This window comes from Mustelus asterias, chromosome 23, assembly GCF_964213995.1.
Source record: "Mustelus asterias chromosome 23, sMusAst1.hap1.1, whole genome shotgun sequence".
Classification (NCBI taxonomy): domain Eukaryota; kingdom Metazoa; phylum Chordata; class Chondrichthyes; order Carcharhiniformes; family Triakidae; genus Mustelus; species Mustelus asterias.
Window position 1 is genome coordinate 33,807,591 of NC_135823.1, and position 20,898 is coordinate 33,828,488.

General features: G+C 40.9%; 1 protein-coding gene across 5 annotated transcripts in view; it reads right to left on the reverse strand.

Moving 5' to 3' along the window:
• Positions 1-20,898, reverse strand: part of mrm2 (mitochondrial rRNA methyltransferase 2) — a 952,456-nt gene that overhangs the window by 492,459 nt on the left and 439,099 nt on the right. For all 5 annotated transcript variants that reach the window (XM_078240222.1, XM_078240223.1, XM_078240224.1 and 2 more), the window contains one exon: positions 14,748-14,838. In XM_078240222.1, coding sequence (XP_078096348.1) covers positions 14,748-14,838 — 91 coding nt within the window. The remainder of the gene's footprint in view (positions 1-14,747; positions 14,839-20,898) is intronic.

A 20,898-nucleotide genomic window follows, 5' to 3' on the forward strand; every position in this document is an offset into this window, starting at 1 on the left:
CAAAGGAATTCAGTGTTTGTAAAAAAAACTGGAATGGAAGAAGAAAGAATCCCCCTGGCCAAAAGAACCATCAAAATAGGGGCAGTCACTGGCCCTATCTTGAAAAGCATGCAACAGAATGAGTACTTGAAAATAGTTGGAATGCTTATCATCACCAGATATGCGCCAAAGTGGGCCAAATCAAACACCAAATCTTGCAAAGATTTCAGATCAATTGCTAGTTAATGTAACTGATTAATGGAACAAAAATGTCTAGGGATGTGGCAGAAGGCCAAAGTTGCTCAGAGACCACAGAGATTTCAAAGCCAAAAAGAACAGTTTCCAGTGATTCATCATCAGACAGCGGCAAAAATACGAGTACCCATTAAGTTAGATCAACAACATGAATGAAATACCCATGACTTTTGATATGCCCAGCAGCTGAACTGTAGAGAGGAAAGGTTCAAAAACATTTCTGGTGAAAACAACAGGACATGTGAAGATGAGATTCAAGATGGTACACGCCTGCATGGTTGATGGAATGAAACTAAAACCTAGGATAATTTTCAAACATAAAACTGTGCCGAACATTAAGTTCTCTGCCACGACAATGTCTGGAAGTCCTGGATCATTAATTTGTAGAATAGGTGTCCCAGTGGTCCATGTAAAAAATGCAGATTATTGATGTGGGACATGTTCAGATCTCAATAAGATCAAGAGGGGCCTGCGAATAAATAATGCCAACCCAGTTATACAAGGATCCTAATATCTGTTGCTCAACCTTAGGATGTGTGCCTCAACAAGCCATTTCAAGGATCATGTTTGCACCAATGGAATAGGTGGATGGGTGGTAGAGAAAAAAAAAACCTTCTCCAAGAGAACATGCCCACAACATTTGATATTGTTTGTAATTTTATCAAATTGTGGGATGGTATTAGTACACCAAGTGTCACCAGATGGTCCAATTCAATGGACAGAGAGGAAGATGATTTATTGTGGAGAGTTGATTCTGAAACAAAGAGTGCCAAATCTGATCCAGAGTGGGATCCTACTGATGATGCCATAGCCAAAACGCCTCAAAATGAATTTGATGAGCTCTTTGCTGCATATGTCACAGTTTAAAAATGCTTTGATTGTGTTTAAAGGTATCTTTGTATAATTCATTTGTTCATTAAATCATGCCACATTAATTTAATATCAATATTATTTTTTCACATTTCAAAATGGCAACCACCCATAATCACATTTTATACTCAGCATACAAGTCAATCCCTGTTTTGAGAAGGATTTGGAGCTTCAACAGTCGATTTATGTGCCACGACCCACGGTATTTATGGATACAACTAAAGGTCACTTCTGTGATGCGTTATAAACTGTCAGACTCAGCCAACTGTGTAACAAAGTTGAACAAAATAAAATATCACCAATGTGGTAGGAGCTTTAAAAGAAATCAGTTCCTCATTTCCAGACAATCCTAAAACAACAGATAGCAATAGAAGCCAAGCATAAAATATACCAGGAAAGTAAATAAAGAGCACAGAAAAGTGAAAAAAAGCAACCTGAAAAAGAAACACTGTATATAAAAATACCAGCTGCTATTGAGGAAATTATTTTTTGCATGTCCAAACACATGCTAGTAATAGATATTTATTGCTATTCACCAATATATTTCTGAGCTTCATACAATTTCCTTTGAGTGAGACACTTCACATTATAAACACTTTGGCACTGTGAATATTTACAACAGACTGTTCTTGTCCCATTCTGCTTGTAAGAACAATATCCCTTGGTTAAGTATTATATTAGTTGGGGTTGGGGTTTGTGACTGAAAATAACTCATAAGAAGGTACTTTACTGACTACTACTTCTTCTGCAGTGAGGTTTTAGGGACTGAGCAGCACTTTGCAAAGGGCAACATTTTAGAATGAACATTGCAATAGAGGAATTTCCCGAGAACATGATTACGCACCTCAGCAAACACTTCTGCTCTAAAATTGGATCTTCCACATGCAGACTTTTAAGACAGAAAGTGAATTTTTATTAATGTGAAGGATGTTATTGCTGGAGAATGAAATATTTTCCATTTCAGGTCTCCACTATAAAAAATAAACATTTCCAGGGTCAGCAACTCGCTGTTAGATAGCATTAAACTTATTCTCTATTGGTTCATAATCAGCCTGCCAGCATCAGCCATTCTTTCGCCACAGTGAGTGATGGAGTCAAATTAGAGGCAATATCTATGCTTATTTTAAAACTAAGTAGGGAGGTAGAGAACAAACAGAAAAGTAATATTGCATATAACACTCTCCAGTTCTACTAAAGGAGTTATTAAAATAAATAGCATTGCTTCTCATGCCTACCAAGTCTTCCACAAAATCCCAAAACGGTAGTACATAAAATGACAAGTTCACTATAATGTTGCTCATTATTCCCAAAATTCTCCAGTTGGCTTTATGCAGTTGTCTTCCCTATTGCTTCTAGAATTGGACATTTAAAGAAGAACAAGACACAGCCTTAGATTTCTCCTAACAAAACTGCAAACAATAGGGTCTCTTTGGTAAAATGGCCTGGATACCCAGTGGATTAAATTGATAGATAGCATAGGCCATTAGGTAAGAAATTCAACAAAAACTTTGTAGAAAGAATTTGATGGTGTGTCAGACACTTAACCTAAGAAACCAAGACTCAAAAGTCTCGGTCTGTTATTGCTCTAAGCAGAAATAAACAGCCATTACATGTTCAAGGGTTGCATTCTTTGCTTAAGGGCATTCCAATGCAAACTGAAATGAAAGAAGAAATTTAAGATGCGTCAAAGGATAGTAACTGTCCTCTGCATTTCTGAAAATGCAATATCAATACTGTACTCTGAAGCTACATTGTATATGATTGTAAGCAATCATGTCTATCAGTGATTTTTTTTTTATGAACAGAGCTCAACTGCTAAATACAGCGAGGAAGTGTGTTCACCCACTGGGAGAGAGAAAAAAAAAATCACACTTCCAAATCCTAGTTTTATCAGTTCAGAAAGAAAGATAAAGCAACAGATGGGAGCAAATATTACAGAGGGAGTAAATTAAGAAAATGCTAGAGATACACTAAGCAGGTCAAGCAGCAATTCTGGAGAACAAATTGAAGTTAACATTCCAGATCAACGTCCTTTCATCAGAACTGGGAAAAGTTAGAGAAAAATAAATTATAACCAAGCAAAGGATAGGAGGATGGACAAATAACTAAAGAGAAGGTCTGTGATAAGATGAACAGTAAGAGAAATTAAGTAACAAGGGTGAGTGGTGCAAGCTAAAAGGACTATTAATAAATGGACAAATAAATAAAATATATGTCTAGAGGAATGGCAAAATGATGAACAGCTGCCACACTAAAGCATAAGAGGGAAAACTAAAAACAAAACCAGCAAAGAAAAAGGAAACAACACTGGAGCAGGAGTTACCCTTGGAAACTGCTGAGAAAGGCTGTAAAATATCTACTGGAAGATGAGGTGCTACGCCCTGAGATTGCATTGAACTTCACTTGATCACTGCAAGAGGCCAAGGACAGTGAGGTCACAGTGGGAACCAGGTGGAGAATTAAAACGGGAGGCAACTGCAAGTTTGGGGTTATACCTTGCTGAGTGAAAGGAGATGTTCCCCAAAGCAATCACCCAATCTGCATTTGGATCCCCAAAGCAGAGAAAATTCCATTGTGTGCGAATACAATGTTCTAAATGGTTTCACTTCGAATGTTTAGAAGGTGAGGAGAGAGGAGGGAAAGTGTAGTTGCTGAACCTTCTGCATTTGTATGGGATGGTGCCATGGCGAAGTGAGGGATGTTGCAGGTGACAAAGGAGTAGACCAGGGTGTCAGAGAGAGAACACTCCTTTCACATTGTCAAAAAGGAAAGGGAGGGGAAGGTGTGCTTGGCGGTGGCGTCACACTGGAGATAGCATCGCCATTTACGTAGGGAGCTTGATTTCATTTATAGATTATGGCAAGCACTGAACTATTCCTCCTCATTCATTTGATCTCAACACATAACAACTAGGGATCACATCAGACATGCAATCAAGTCTGTGAATCTCCAGGTGACATAAATAACACCTGTTAATTGTGAGCCTAGACTAACTAAAACATGCATGTAATTAACACCAAAAAGCAGATTCAACAAATACAACAGTAAATATCCAGGGAAATGTAAACTGCCTATACTATCAAGCATATTGGTCCATGCATACCTGCATTCAGGTAATTTAGAATACTATACCATCTCTTCTCTCCCTGAGAAAGCATGCCAATTTTTTCAGGTGCTTCACAGGCAATATAGATGAAGACCCTGACTATACCAGCCCCAAGTTTGCATTGCCATATGCACCAATTCAAGTTGTTTTTCCCAACCTATTCACAAAATAATTAAGATGTACTCCATCCGCCAAGCACAATTAGGATTGGTAAAGTTATTTTGCTCTATCATCCAGCAGAGGCTAGAGTCACTGCCCTTGACTTCAAGTATTTGATCAAGTGTAGCATCAAGGAGCCCTAACAAAATTGAGAGTCAGTGGAAAACCTTCTGCTGCTTGGAGTCATCTTACCCTAGAACATCGCTGCAGAAGCTCCTTAGGGTACTGTCCAAACAAGACCCAATTATCTTCAACTATTTCATCAATGGCCTCCCTTCTACCATTCATTAGGACTGGAGATGTTGACTGATGATTGCACATTATTCAGAATCATTCATAACTCCTCAGCTACTAAAACAGTCCCTACCTGTGTGCAGCAATACCGAGACAACATTCAGGTTAAGGCTGCTGGGATCAAATAACTTTCACATCACACAAGTGCCAGCATCTCTAGCACAATTCGGAATGGGCAACAAATGCTGGCTTGCTTGGTATGACTCCAAGCAGCAGAAGGTTTTCCCCGATTCCCAATGACTTCAATTTTGTAAGGGCTCACTGGTCAAATACTTGATGCAGGTAAGCATGGACGAATATGTTTGATAATATAGGCAGTTTACATTTCACTGGATAGTCACTGTTGAATTTATTGAATCGGCTTTTTGGTGTCAATTACATGCAACAACATTTGTATGTTCATGGATTAATTATTCAAAACAAGGTTTGCCTCATCTAGTGTTAACAGACATGGTATCCTGTTCAGGTCACAATGGATACCTATCATCAGACGTTAACATTGCAGCATGACCTGGACCATGCATCAGTTATATGTAAGAACACTAGACCTAGATAAATTCCATCAGCAGTGCCTCCACCACCACCTCCAGATTCAATGGGAGCACCGTTGAACAAATATTAATGTCATTCTCGATGCCAAGTCACAAAACTTTAGGCAAAACTCTTGAAAACTCAACTTTGATAGATTGGCCACTTGTCGCATGGTTGAAAATCATCTGCCCTTCCCACCGCCCCAGTTCCTGTTCTTGCAACTCTAAAAAGGCCAACAAAATGCTTTAAAGACATTCTGAAGCTCTTTGAAACATGGCAGCATTGTTAAAGACTCAAAGGAACTTGCTACCAATTACTCAGAATGGCAACAACTTTAGATCAAGCTGCATTTCTCGTCAAGCTCCAACACCTTAATGGTGAAGCAAAGCAAAGGTAGAGAAGAAAAAGAAGCAAATTCTGCACTTCGGATCCCACCATTATGTGGGACATCCTGTCCCATGTGCTTAAAAGATTTATGGGCTCCAGATGCTCGGCTTTCCTCCCACAGTTCAAAGATGTGCAGGTTAGGTGAATTGGCCATGCTAAATTGCCCCTTAGTGTCCAAAGCTGTGTTGGTTAGGTGGATTAGCCATGGTAAATGCGTGGGGTTAAGACCTCCTTCTGCACTGTAGGGATTCTGTAGATCTATGGCCAAAAATCAGCCTGTTCAGCCATGCCCATGGTAGAAACTCAACTCTGTATAGACATCATCCTCAAATCATTGAACAGCAGGCAACAACACCCCTGATTCTCACAATTGTGCAAGCAGATGTAGGACAGAATGAATGAACCATCAGAAAAATTAGATTCGCAGGCTGCTTTCAGAATGACTGACATTTCCAAACCTCTGAAAGTGGCAGAGCCACACTGCATGATGCAGGGAAACCAGATAAAACACTGAAAGCCATTTCTTTAGACAAATTAAAAATTTAACTTAAAGGATTAATTTTCATGGAGGTTTTGACTGTAGTGATGTATGCATCGCAGCTTTTGTAGACAAGAAAATAGGTCTTGCGAAGTTGGACGTCGCAGCTGTTTGTTTTCATTTTTCAGGTTTGTTTTCTCCCTAATTTAGTTAGCAGTACTTTGATTTGATTGAAAACAGCCAATATGGTCCATTGTGAAGATTGTTACATTTGGCACAGATATGCAAAGCTTTTGATTGTAACAGATGGAAGTCTTTCACATTTAAATATTAAAATTCTATTACCAGATACAGGTCACTTGAAGTTTTGTACATTGCAACAGATAGAGAGCTGAATATGCATGTATTCACCCAACAAAACTCATGGTCTTTTATATTCAGAAATCAAAGCACAATTGCTATGCAGATACATTTGATGCTTGCATTGTCTTAAAAATTATCAATTTAAGGTAAAAAGACTTGATACGGTATTAAATTGGGTTTGGATCTTCCATCTGAGTGAAATCCAGGAAATCATTACTCACAACTGATAAACAGGAAGATATGCTTTATTTCCTGCATCTCAATGTTGAACTTCAGACAAAACAAGAGGTACATCTCAGCCAGAGTAGTCCCAATTCTTCACAGCCCATTGAGGTAAATTATATGGCTATATGATGGTTACGTGACAAACTCTTCCTTCTGCATGCACTTTCTGTCAATTGGTAAGAGATTGGAATTTCAGCATCATATGATTAAAATCATAAGAAATAGGAACAGGAGCAGGCCCACCAAGTATGCTCCACCACTATTCAATAAGATTATGATTGATCTGATTGTGATCTTAATTCCACTTTCCTGCCTGGTCCCCATAACCTTGACTCCTTCGTCAATCAAAATCTGTCTAACTCAGCCTTGAATATGAAAAAAAAGATCCAGCTTCCACTGCTCCCTATCGAAAGACTAACCCTGAGAGAGGTAATCCCTCCTTATCTGTCTTAAATGGGAGACCCGTTATTTTTAAACTATGCAATCCTAGTTCTAGATCCTCTCATCCAAACAAATATCCTACTTGCTTTGTGAAGCCCCCTCAGAATCTTGTATGTTTCACTAAGATCACCTCTTATTCTTCTAAAATCCAATGACTATAGGCCCAACCTGCTCAACCTCTTCTCGTAAAACAACGCTTCATCTAAGGAATCAGCCTAGCAGACCTCCTGTGAACAGTTTCCAATGCAAGTATATCCCTCCTTAAGGAGGCAAAAACTACACAGTACTCGAGGTGCATTCTCACCGTTGATCTGCACACTTGTCGCAAGACTTTCCTACTTTTATACTCCATTCCCCTTGCAATAAAGGCCAACAGTCCATTTGCCCTCAAAATTAGTTGCTATACCTGTGTACTAACTTATAATAATTCATGTACAGAGACACCCAGATCTCTCTGTACAGCAGCCTTCTCTCTCCACTTAATTAATATTCTGGTTTTCTATTCTTCCAGCCAAAGTGGACAACCTCATATTTTCCTACATTATATTCTATCTTGAAATTTTTGTGTCCACTCACTTAATGTATCCACATCCTTCTTGGAATCCCCCTCACAACTTGAAGTCCTACCTATCTTTGGGTTATCACCAAATTTGACTACAATACAGTCAGTCCCTTCATCCAAGTCATTAAGGTGACACATATTTAATGTTAATACATAGTCAGTTTCCATTAGAAACAGAAATAGGCTGATGAAACAGAATGTATGACTTTAAAATGGGATTAACTTCACGTACACATCCTTACGTGAACAAAATTTCAAAATGATACATCTTTTAGACTGTAGAGGGCAAAGTCTACTTATCGGAATTATGATGTGGAGATGCCGCTGTTGGACTGGGGTGGGCACAGTAAGTAGTCTCACAACACCAGGTTAAAGTCCAACAGGTTTATTTGGTAGCATGAGCTTTTGGAGCGCCGTTCCTTGATGAAGGAGCGGCGCTCCGAAAGCTCGTGCTACCAAATAAACCTGTTGGGACTTTAACCTGGTGTTGTGAGACTATTTACTATCGGAATTATGACACTGTTGAAAGAGAAAATAGCAAAAAACAAACCAACAGAAGCCTTTAGCTGCATAATACAATTGAAGCCTTCTGACAGAATCAAATCACTGGCTTTATTTAAACAAATACTAAGTTCCATCAAGATTCAAGACCAACCAACATCAAACATACATCACTTGCCTGCTTCTGCCACCTCAATGCCAGAGTTTAAAATGGATCCGCCACATCCTATTTTGATGGCCTGTATGCTCCAAAACCATAATTGAAGACTAACTTCATAATAATTTTAACTTTCATCATTTGACACCAGCTCACTAATTAAAAACTCATTGACAAGTCTGTTCATTAATGCTCAGTGGCAGTGAAGCTAAGCGCTGTCTTTTCTCCCTTTATATGAATTGTCAGCAAACTCTTCCCCGAATGTAGGTAATAAAAAAGAGATTGCATACAATCCTAATAGCTGTCGAGATTAAATCAATAGGCCTCTTGAGTCACAGGCCATAGCGAATCTACTGCTTTTCTGTCAAAAGAGCAAATGGAAAATTTTCTAAATGTCTACAAATATGAGCATTTACCCATGGAGAGTGCAATATCAGTTTAAAAAAGTTACACTGTACTTTCTTCCCAGAATGTCTGTGCTCGTCAGGATTAAGGATAGCACTTCCAGAACATAATTCAGCATATTTCGCCTATCAATAGTATTGACAGTGTAAGGGTCAGGTACAACATGAATATAGTGCCATGCTGGACGCCAATGTGATGTTAAAAGATTCTACTTCCAATAAATACCTCAGAACCTTAAATAAACACAGAAAATGCTGGGAATACTTAGCAGGCCAGGCATAAAATTGTGCTGCCTGAGAAGATTCCCAGCATGTGCAATTTGCTTTTGAACTTCAAAACCTTTCTTGTTAGTGTGAAAGAAACCAATATGAAACTAGAAAATAAGCTATGCACCGAAAATACTGAATGCACCATAGAAAATCCTGAACTATATAGAAGACAGACCTGTATTTATAGAGCATTTTCCACATCCTTGGGTGCTTCACAGCCAATGAATTACATCTGAAGTGTGGCCATGCTTGTTGCAATGCAAATAGAGCAAATAAAATCCAAATAGAAAATAACATGACTGACCAGTTAATCAGTTTTTGGTTGTGTTGGTTTTGGATAAATGTTGCCAGGGTACTGGGAGAACTCCCTGCTGTCTTCAAAAATGTTTTTTATCCATCAGGAGAGGCAAACTGGGTGTCAATTTAACATCTAATTTGAAAGACAACATATTCAACAATGTAGCATTCCCTCAAAAATGCAGGGAAGGGTCAACTGACATTAAATGATCAAGTCCTGGAGTGGAAACTGAATGCAAAGTCTTTAACACAAAATAATTATTGGTGAATGAAGCTGATGCCCAAATCTTCTGGTCCCCAGATCGTTGGAGACTGGAAATACAGCTGAAGATGCATGTCAGGACTCTGTGCAAGTTGTGACATGTGGACCTAAGTGGGAATTATCTGTGAAGTTTAAACTTCTGACGGGAAATTCCCTGCTCCCTGGGACCCTTACAAATGTCTCCAACTCCAAGCTAGAGTCACAGACTTCGGACAGATCCAGGGGACATTCCACTTAGTTACTCTGGAAATGTTAAGATTAAAATATGGTCTAACTTTCTAAGATAAATGGTCTAATATTTAAAAAAATTTCCTTGCCAACAAATTAACCTATTGGTTTAACATTGCATAATAGAATTGTAGTTGAAGGGTCTGGCACATACAGGCTTGACCCTTCAACTATAATAGTGGGCCTGAGTACAGTACTGCCCAGTCATGTAAGCAGGCACATGATCCAAACCTAGGGATCAGTGTGGTGTTGAGCAGGGACAGATAACGACGTAAGCATGGAGATAGCTCCAATGTCTTGTACAGCTGTAACATAATGCCCCAACTCCTGTAAATGCTCTAACCAATGAACGCAAGCGTGCCAAACGCCTTCTTCACCACCCTGTCTATCTGTGATGCCACTTTCAAGGAACAATGTACCTGCACCTCTAGGTCTCTGTGCGACAACACTCCCCAGGGCCCCACCATTAACTGTGCAAGTCCTGCTCTGGTTTGTCTTACCAAGATGCAACGCCTCGCATTTATCTGAATTAAACTCCCATCTACCATTCCTTGGCCCACTGGCCCAGTTGATCAAGATCCCATTGTAGGCTTAGATAACCTTCTTCACTGCCCACTACACCACGAATTTTGGTGCCATCCGCAAACTTACCAACCATGCTTCTGATATTCTTATCCAAATCAGTTATATTAATGACAGACAACAGTGGACCCAGCACCAATCCTGCGGCACACCACTGGTCACAGGCCTCCAGTCTGAATAACAACCCTCTACCACCACCCACTGTCTCCTACCAACAAGCCAATCTTGTTTTGTTGCGAAGTTGAGTAATTGTAGATTAAGTAGAATGTTAGAATTTGGTGTTTGTAAAATGATTTTAAAAACTGTAAAATGCTAAGAGGTGAAAGCATTGCATGGTCCCTTTAAAAGGTGGTGCTTTTTCTGTGCTTAGAGAGTTTAAAAAAATGCAGGTGCATATGGGGTCCCAGAATGAAACATTTGTATCGGAAGGCCAAGCAGCAGGGTTGCCTTGGTAACTGGCTTTCAGGCTTTTGAATTTAGCCGATTTGAATCAGAACAAGCTTTTGAATTTAGCCAGTCAGTTTAAATCAAGCACTTGGATACCAGCAACCTATTAGATTTTAATTTGATGGTTTTGGCAACCTAGAACGAATCCTATTATGGGAGATACTGATATGTCATCACAGGTATAAAAGAAGAGGGCAGTGGGACAATAAGCAAAGAGAGCAACTGCCATCTGCCACAGTAGCAGCCTCACCTATGTCTTAGAGAAGGCTCCATTTCAATAGCGAAGGTACCAAAGAAGACAGAAGTTCCAGACAGAAGAATCAACAAGGGCGGCCCAAAATATTCCGGAAGATGCCAAATCTGGTTGTAATTTAATGGGTGACTAAAATTCTTTTTTTTTGTTAAGAAGTGGAAAGTGTATTTATCTGAACAGCATTCCATTTGAATCGTGTTTTATTTGGTTTGTTAATAGTTATGTTAACTTGTTCAATGTTAGTTAGATAAATAAATTGTTAACTGTTGATTTTAGAGTGTGTCAGGCAGTTATTTTGATTTAACCACTAAAAGTTGCTGAAGAGCAGATCGTACCACTTCACCTTTACAGATTATGAGGCGAGGTACTCCTCTTTGATTAGGTGTTAGTTCTCGGAGGGGGGGTCCATCTCCTCTTCATAACAGTATCCAATTGGCTAGTTCTCCCTGGATCCCATGTGATCTAACCTTATTGATCAGTCTGCCATGCAGTACCTTGTTGAAGATCTTGCTAAAGTCCATGTAGACAACGTCTACCGCACTGCCCTCATCTATTTTCTTGGTCACCCCTTCAAAAAATCTATCAAATTTGTAAGACACAATTTCCCATGCAAAAAGTATTAGTTTTTTAAAATTAGTGTCATGAGTAGGCTTACATTAACACTGCAATGAAGTTACTGTGAAAATTCCCAAGTCGCCACACTCCAGTGCAAGTTCGGGTATACTGAGGGATTTAGCATGGCCAATGCATCTAACCAGCACGTCTTTCAGACTGTGGGAGGAAACTATAGGCTCCGGAGGAAACCCACGCAGCCACAGGGAGAACATGCGGACTCCGCACAGACAGTGACCCCAGCCAGGAATTGAACCCGAGTCCCTGGTGCTGAGAGGCAGCAGTGTTAATCACAAGAAGTCATGCTGACTATCCCTCATCAGTCCTTGGCTTTCCAAATGAATGTGGATCCTGTCTCTCAGAATCCCCTCCAAAAACTTACCCACCATTGACATTAGGCTCACCGGTCTGTAGTTCCCTGGCTTTTCCCTGCCACTTTTCTTAAATAATGGCACAACATTTGCCTCCCTCTAGTCTTCCAGCACCATACTGTGGCTGTCGATGATACAAATATCTCCACTAGGGGCCCCGCAATTTCCTCCCTAGCTTCCCCCAATGTCCTGGGATAGTCCTAAGAATCCATTTCCTAATTCAGTGTCAGAGGAGCCTTGAAGGAAAGCCAGTTACTAAAACCCGATTTCCCAGTCGGAGCCCCAACACGTGCTCTCCAAATTCTTACGGTAAGAAAAAAGTATTAATTATTTAAAGCTCTTGTGAACATTGAGAAAGTCCAGCTCCTGAAACGGTAAGCATAACTTTAAATTTGATTGCCACTCAGCATAACAAACAGAAGAAGTCGGCACACAGCTTATCCAGGCAGCTATTATTAAGACTCTTATTCAAGAAGCATGCCATCGCCATTTTGCAGAGCTTACCAAAACTGACAAGTGTGGGGAAATTCCTTTGTCTCAGAGTCAACAGTGATGCCATTTTGAAATCCTGAAAGCTCATAAAGCTGCGCACAAACAACTTAAGCATTTTAAACATTTCAACACTTTCAATTTGGATTAACCCAAGGCCCAGACCAGTCACAAAATTGGAGCCATTGAGTAAAAGTTTTTAAAGATACAGCATCACTTCTAGTTTAAATGAAAACCCAGACAAAGAGCAGATGAACATGCTGCTGTACTCTAAGCCCAATTGCAGACAGGATATTAGTGAGTCATCTGCCAAATACAAGGAGGTTTTAAAATCTTTTTGCATAGGGAAAGCAATCTTGAACCGCCCAGCAGAGTGACTTTACTAGTACTGTAGTGTGAGGCACTCTCACAAGAGAGGTAAGTGTCCTGCAAGTACAGCTCATAGCTTCAACTGTAACAGGGTGGGACACTATGGCAAATATGCAAGTGAAAACACTAGAAACGCACAAATGGCCCAAAAGTAATCCTCAAAGTAGAGACGGATTACTCAGATGACACACAGCCATGCTTCTTGAGTGATGTCAAAGATTACAGTTTCTCATTCTGGAATGCAGTTATCTTTGTCAATGGTTGTCGACAAATTTTAAATTACATTCAGGTGCCAGCCAGCGTGACAGTTCAGTCGGACAAGGACGCAGGAGTCAAAGACCTCTGGTTTTGAAAGATGGACACTCCACTTTACAAGACAGGAGGAATCCAACTTCCAGTTACTGGCATGGTAGCATTGAGGTATGATGGCACATAGATTTTTGAGATAGGGTGATGACAGATGACATACACTTTCTGCCTCCTGGGCAGAGATGTCCGCGTAGTCTTGGATTTCTTCCAGTCGATTGAGGATGTCAAGACAACCACAGTCATTAGTCAAGAAGAACTGCACGGTCTCGAGTACTCAAACAAAGAGTATTCAGGCTTGTATTCAGCTCTTAATTCTCTTCCCTACTTGCACAGTAGGTTTGCACATTCTCATTGCCGGTTCCACAAAATCCCCAGTGGTCAGGCCATCCTACCGTCCATGAGATAACCCCCAGTTGAAGTGGTACAGGGGAGTGATCAGCACAGAAAGTAGGAGAAATAAGCCACTCAGCCTCTCGAGCCTGCTCCACCATTCAATGTGGTCATGCCTGATTCTCTATCTTACTGTCATACTCCTGCTCTCTCCCCATTCCTCTGTTTGTCTTTAGCATCTAGAAATCTATTTCCTTCTTAAATATTTGGCCTCGACAGCCTTCTTTGTGGAGATTCAGCACTGTAAATTCAACGACTTGAAGGAAGGAGATGGGGTAGTGAGAATGTTGTAATAATGCTAATACACAGTAATAGTAATAATGCATTCGCACCAATAATGTGGTAACAACAATGTAAATGCATGAGAACGATAACAATATAACACATGAAATAGTAAAATAGTGCAACTCCATATGCATTGAATAAAGATGTGGGGTATATGATGTAAGGGTCTGGCACACACAGGGTTAATGTGGGACGTAGTACAGTACTGCCACAGTGATGTAAGAAAGCACATGACCAAACCTATCAGCTAGTGTGGTGCTGAGCAAAAACTGGTAGAGACATAAGGATGGAGACAGCATCTCGTCTATACCCTTTACTGTGCACATAGTTCTACTTGTTAATAAAGACTTATAGTTAACCTACTGAAGATGACAAAGACTTATTTAAGGGATACCGTTTTGTAACCAACACCTCCCAATAAGAATCATAGAATTTTAAAACAAGAAGCAAGTTTTTTTGGGCAATTGTGTTTTTGCCAGCTCTCTGAAAGAGCTATTCAATTAATCTTACTCAATACTCTGTCACAACAGCACTGATTTCCCCTTTAAGTATTTATCCAATTCCCTTTTGAAAATCTGCTTCCACCATTCTTCAGGTTTGTGCATTATAACCTATAAAAACCGCCAACATTAAAAAAAAGTGTCTAACTTCTGATAAAAATTATAAGATAACGAATCACATATTATCTTATCCTTCAGTGAATGATTTCTCATGTTATTCTACCTGTTGAGTAGAATAAATCTACTATTCAACCATAAGTGAGCAATTCCTACCACTGACAATTGCTGAGTGATTCTCCCTGCTATGTGTGCATGAGTAAGTGGCTGCACATGCAAGACTGTGCGCTCTTCAAGAGTTCAGGTGCCTTTACCTGAAGTGTGTACCGCTCCAGTTTCATTTCCAAGACCTTGTTTGCTTGATCAAGACGACTTCTCTCAGCCTCCAGCTCTTCAATCTTCTGCCTAAAACAAACCAGTGAAAATCTGACAGTCAATTTTTCTTTCACAGTTAACATGTTGGTTACTTCAGTACAACTATGAGAATGTAGACTTGATTTTTTTCAGTATCAAAAGATATAATTAAAGAAGGCAAGGTGACACAGTGGTTAACACTGCTGCCTCACAACGCCAGGGACTGGTTCAATTCCAGCCTTGGGCGACTGACTGTGTGGAGTTTGCACGTTCTCCCTATGTCTACAGTGGGTTTCCTCTGGGTACTCCAGTTTCGTCCCACAGTCCAAAGATGTGCAGTCTAGGTAGATTGGCAGTGGTAAACTCGCGGGGTTATAGGGATAGGGAGGAGGGGAGGGCCTGGGTGGGATGCACTTTTAGAGAGTCGGTGCAACTCGATGGGCTGGATGACCTCTTTCTGCACTGTAGGGATACTATGCTTCTATGAAAACAAAGGAAAAGTCACATATATTGCAGAATGCTTTACAACTGAATTTAAACAAGGGGAGGCACAAGATTGCCATTGGGAATATTTAAGGGTATTTGACATTTTAGAAGGACCAGAAGAAAGAAACAGTAAGTGGGGTAGCTCTGTTAATCAAGGATGACATCAGTACAGAAGTGATTTTGGTTCAGAGGATCAAAATATTAGTTTGGGTGGAGATTATGAATAGGAAAAGGAAGAAGTCACTGGTTAGGGTGGTTTATAGGCAGGGGGCCGATAAACTACCCTGACCAGTGACTTTTTCCCTTTGACGTTAGCTACACCATAGGACAGGTGTAAATCAAGAAGTAACGGGGGCTTGTAAGCAAGGTCCTGAAATAATCATGGGAGACTTTCCTCTTTATATAGATTAGACTAATCAAATTGGCCAATGTAGTCGTGTATTCTTAAGAATGTATTTGGGACAGATTCGTAAAACAATGCATTTTGGAAGCAACCAGGGACTAGCTATTTTGTACTTGATGTGTAATGAGGCAGAGCTAATTAATGACTTTATCATAAAGGATCCTCTTGCAAGAATGATCATAAGAGGGTATAGTTCAGTGGTAGAGCATTTGACTGCAGATCAAGAAGTCCTTGATTCAAATCCACGCCCCCACCTTTCCGTACTTAAGCAGATTTTTTTTGGCTGCACGGTGGCACAGTGGTTAGCACTGCTGCCTCACAGCGCCAGGGACCCGGGTTCAATTCCAGCCTTGGGTCACTGTCTGTGTGGAGTTTGCGCATTTTCCCCCCGTGTCTGCATGGGTTTCCTCTGGGTGCTCCGGTTTCCTCCCTAAGTCCAAAGATGTGCGAGTTAGGTTGATTGGCCATACTAAATTAACCCTACTGTCAGGGGGATTAGCAGGGTAAATATGAGGGTTTATGGGAATGTGGCCTGGGTGGGATTGGTGGTCGGTGCAGCCTTCATGGGCCGAATGGCCTCCTTCTGCACTGTAGATTTTATGATTCTACGATTTCACATTCAAATTGTGGGTGGATAATTTGGGTCTGAAACTAGCATCTTAAAATTAAAGGCAATGACAAGGCTAAGAAGACACAATTAATGAAGGGACTGAGTGTATTGTAGTCAAGTTCACTAACAATGCAAAGGTAGATGGGAAAGCAAGTTGTGAGGAGGACACAAAGGGGCCACAAGGGATACAGCTTGGTTAAGCATGTAGGCTAAAATTTGGCAGTTGGAGTATAATGTGGAAAAATGTGAGGTTGTTCACTTTAGCAGGATAAATAGAATGCCAGAATATTATTTAAACTGAGAGTCAACTGAATGCTGCAATACAGAGGATTCTTGATTTAATTTCACAAAATGCTGGCATGCAGGTCTAACAGGTAATTAGGATGGCAAATGCAACGTTGGTCTTCATTACCAGGAGATGGAGTATAAAAATAGAGAAGTCTTGCCCCAACTGTACAGGGTAGGGATGAGATTGCACCTGGAGTACTGTTTTGGTCACCGTACTAAGAAGGGATGAAGAGGTTGTCTTATGAGGAAAAGTTAAGCAGGTTGGGCCTATACTCATTGAAATTTAGGAAAATAAGTGGCAACCTTATTGAAACATAAAATATTCTTAGGGGGCTTTGCAGAGTAGATGCTAGGAGGATATTTCGTCTGAGAATCTAGAACAAGGGGGGCAAAGTTTCAAAACAAGGGCCTCCAATTTAAAGTCTGAGTTGAGGAGGAACTTCATCTCTCAGAGGGTTATATGTCTTTAGAATTTTCTTCCCCACTGAGCAGTGATCGTTGGATGAAGTTAGACAGGGAGCCAAGGGTTATGGTGGACAAGAAGGAAAATGGACTTAAGGCCATACTCAAGTCAGCCATGATCTTATTGCATGGTGGAGCAGGCTTGATGGGATGAATGGTATATTTCTACACCTGTTTTGTTTTCAACATGTGTTCCTCCTGACACCGACCCAGAAAATTTTTTTAATATTCAGTTTTGAGAAGATGCCAAGCTGTTGCACACACTGGTCATGGATGAAGGAAATCAAAATTTACTGTGAGCTGCCCCTGAACTATTTCACAATTCCTTGACAACAAACCACTGCTGTTCTCTTCCAGAAAGCTCGGTGGTGAAGGATCCAACTGGAGTTATTTTTTAAACACACTTTTAATATATATTTACAGAGATACACGCGAGAGAGCCCATGTGCATGCACGCACGGGAGAGTCTGTGCACACGCACACACAGTGACAGTTACATACTGTTTAACTGGGAATATGAAAATAAAAGATAACACTCGTTAACACTCATGATGCTAAAGCCAGACCAGTGTCAATGGCATCCAATTCAAACATAAGAATGTGACTGATAACCACAGAGCCTCCAGCCTCTATCTTGAAAAACTCAGGAGAACTGAGAAAAAGCAGACTCATTTATTCTCAGGAATGCCAATTCCTGACTCCATAATTGCTCATCAAGTGACTTCAAAGAATCCAGACCCTCTCCTCTGAAATCTGTCACAAGTCTTTCAACTACTGCCAAGATAAACCCAGCTGTGAGAGCCTTAAGGGGGTCCTCAATATGACGCACAATCACAAATGTTTTAGCTCTGCAGCCAAGTAAACAACATTAAGTTTTCTGTCACTGATATGAACTTGGCATTAAGACATTGATTTAAACAGTTGTATTAATCTGCCCTTGAAGTGACATTTTGCACATCAGACAGCAATATGCACCCTCTCCAATGTGATGAAAGCAAGTTCACAATGAGGCATAAACCCAAAGTATATTATTTATGAACTAAATATTTTCCTTATATCAAGAACAATACTTGCTGTGTTATATTTAGTATCATAGAAATCATAGAAACCCTACAGTACAGAAAGAGGCCATTCGGCCCATTGAGTCTGCACCGACCACAATCCCACCCAGGCCCTACCCCCGTATCCCTACATATTTTACCCGCTAATCCCTCTAATCTACACATCCCAGGACACTAAGGGGCAATTTTAGCATGGCCAATCAACCTAACCCGCACATCTTTGGACTGTGGGAGGAAACTGGAGCACCCGGAGGAAATCCACGCAGACACGAGGAGAATGTGCAAACTCCACACAGACAGTGACCCAAGCCGGGAATCGAACCCAGGTCCCTGGAGCTGTGAAGCAGCAGTGCTAACCACTGTGCTACCGTGCCGCCCCCAAAGTGATATCCACTTCTCTTCTCGGCACTTAGATAGACCTGGATAGATTTTTCAGCAAAAGTGTCAGTTAATGTTTACTAAAATTCTCTCTCTTTTGCCTACCCTTGATGTGTTGCACATTTATTTGTCGATCAGCTTGCTGTGTGTGCTTCCTTTCCTTTTTGAATGAAAAAGAACACTTACAATGACTAGGTTATGATGACCTCCATAATTGATATGATTAAATCTGGAGATCTAGTCAAGATTATGTGATGTCAGGATGAATGCAAGAAAATCAAGTTAATGCCAGTGTTGGAGAAAGGGTGTGCCATGTCACTTTCCACCTGTCTTTCATAGAAAACAGTGTGCTGTTGATGACTAAGTTGTAATTGTGAAGAAATCTAACAACAGCTGTTCATTTGACTTCACTTACTCGTATGTATCACCCGAGTTCAATTCCTGGCTCGGGTCACTGTCTGTGTGGAGTCTGCACGTTCTCCCCGTGTCTGCATGGGTTTCCTCTGGGTGCTCCGGTTTCCTCCCACGCTCCAAAGATGTGCAGATTAGGTGGTTTGGCCACGCTAAATTGTCCCTTAATGTCCAAAGATGTTAGGGAGGATTAGTGGGGTAAATGCGTGGGGTTATGGGGAAAGGACTCAATGGGCTGAATGGCTCTGAAGGCGGGAATGGGTCAATGAACTTTGTAACACTTAAGCATTGACCCAAACTCTGTGATTTGATGAGAAATACTGTAGAACTCATGTTTCCGTTAGGGTGTTTTCATGTTCATGTCTGTACCAGATAAGAGACACACCTGTCTCTGCCAATTGTGCTCAGGAATGTGGCTAGCTGAGCTAGCAGAATCAGCTAAACAGACTCCACTTTCATGTACCTTTGTTTAACACGGTGAAGTTGACATGTATGCCTTCTGTCTTCGTATAACAATAGATTCATATATATTCATTATATGCTATTCATCTATACTATTTTAAACTGATATAAATTGCTATAATAGGCTCTTGTGTTTTAGTTAACCTGTTTGTGCAAACTTATAATCTAAACAACCTACAGGAGTCCACATAAGACAAAACACAGCCTTGACACTGCCACCGTGACGCGGACTATATGAAGGATGTAATCGCTGAGAAAGCAGTAATCATGGGAAGACGACGACATAACCAGGGGCAAAGAAAAACCAGCAGACACAGCATGGATTCATGAAGGGAAAGTTGTGTTTGACGAATTTACTGGATTTTTATGAAGATGTAACGAGTGCAGTTGACAGAGGGGAACCGGTGGATGTGGTGTTTTTGGATTTCCAGAAGGCGTTCGATAAGGTGCCTCACAAAAGGTTGCTGCAGAAGATTAAGGTACACTGAGTTGGGGGTAAAGTGTTAGCATGGATTGCGGATTGGCTATCTAACAGGAAGCAGAGAGTTGGGATAAATGGGTGCTTTTCTGGTTGGCAGTTGGTAACTAGTGGCGTGCCGCAGGGATCAGTGCTGGGGCCTCAACTGTTTACCATATACATAGACTATCTGGAGGAGGGGACTGAGTGTAGGGTAACAAAGTTTGCGGATGACACAAAGATGAATGGGAAAGCGAATTTCGTGGAGGATGCGGAAAGTCTGCAGAGAGATTTGGATAGGCTAAGTGAGTGGGCGAGGATCTGGCAGATGGAGTATAACGTTGACAAGTGTGAGGTTATCCACTTTGGAAGGAATAATATAGTAAAATGGACTATTATTTAAATGGTGAAAAATTACAACATGCTACTGTGCAGAGGGACCAGTTTGCAGGTGCAGCAGGTGATCAAAAAGGCAAATGGAATGTTGGCCTTTATTGCGAAGGGGATGGAGTATAAAAGCAGGGAGGTCTTGCTGCAATTGTACAAGGTACTGGTGAGGCCGCAACTAGAGTACTGTGTGCAATTTTGGTCCCCTTATTTGCCAAAGGATATATTGGCCTTGGGGGGAGTACAGAGAAGGTTCACCAGGTTGATACCAGAGATGAGGGGGTTGGCTTATGAGGAGAGATTGAGTAGAGTGGGCCTGTACTCGTTGGAGTTTAGAAGGCTGAGGGGAGATCTTATAGAGACAGATAGATAATGAAGGGGCTAGACAGGGTAGAGGCAGAGAGACTCTTTCCACTTAGAAAGGAAACAAGAACTAGAGGACACAGCCTCAAAATAAGGGGGAGTCAGTTTAGAACAGAGTTGAGGAGGAACTTCTTCTCTCAGAGGGTAGTGAATCTCTGGAATGCTCTGCCCATTGAAGCAGTGGAGGCTACCTCGTTAAATATGTTGAAGTCACAGGTAGATAGATTTCTGATCAATAAGGGAATTAAGGGTTATGGGGAGCGGGCGGGTAAGTGGAACTAAACCACTATCAGATCAGCCATGATCTTATTGAATGGTGGAGCAGGCTCGAGAGGCGAGATGG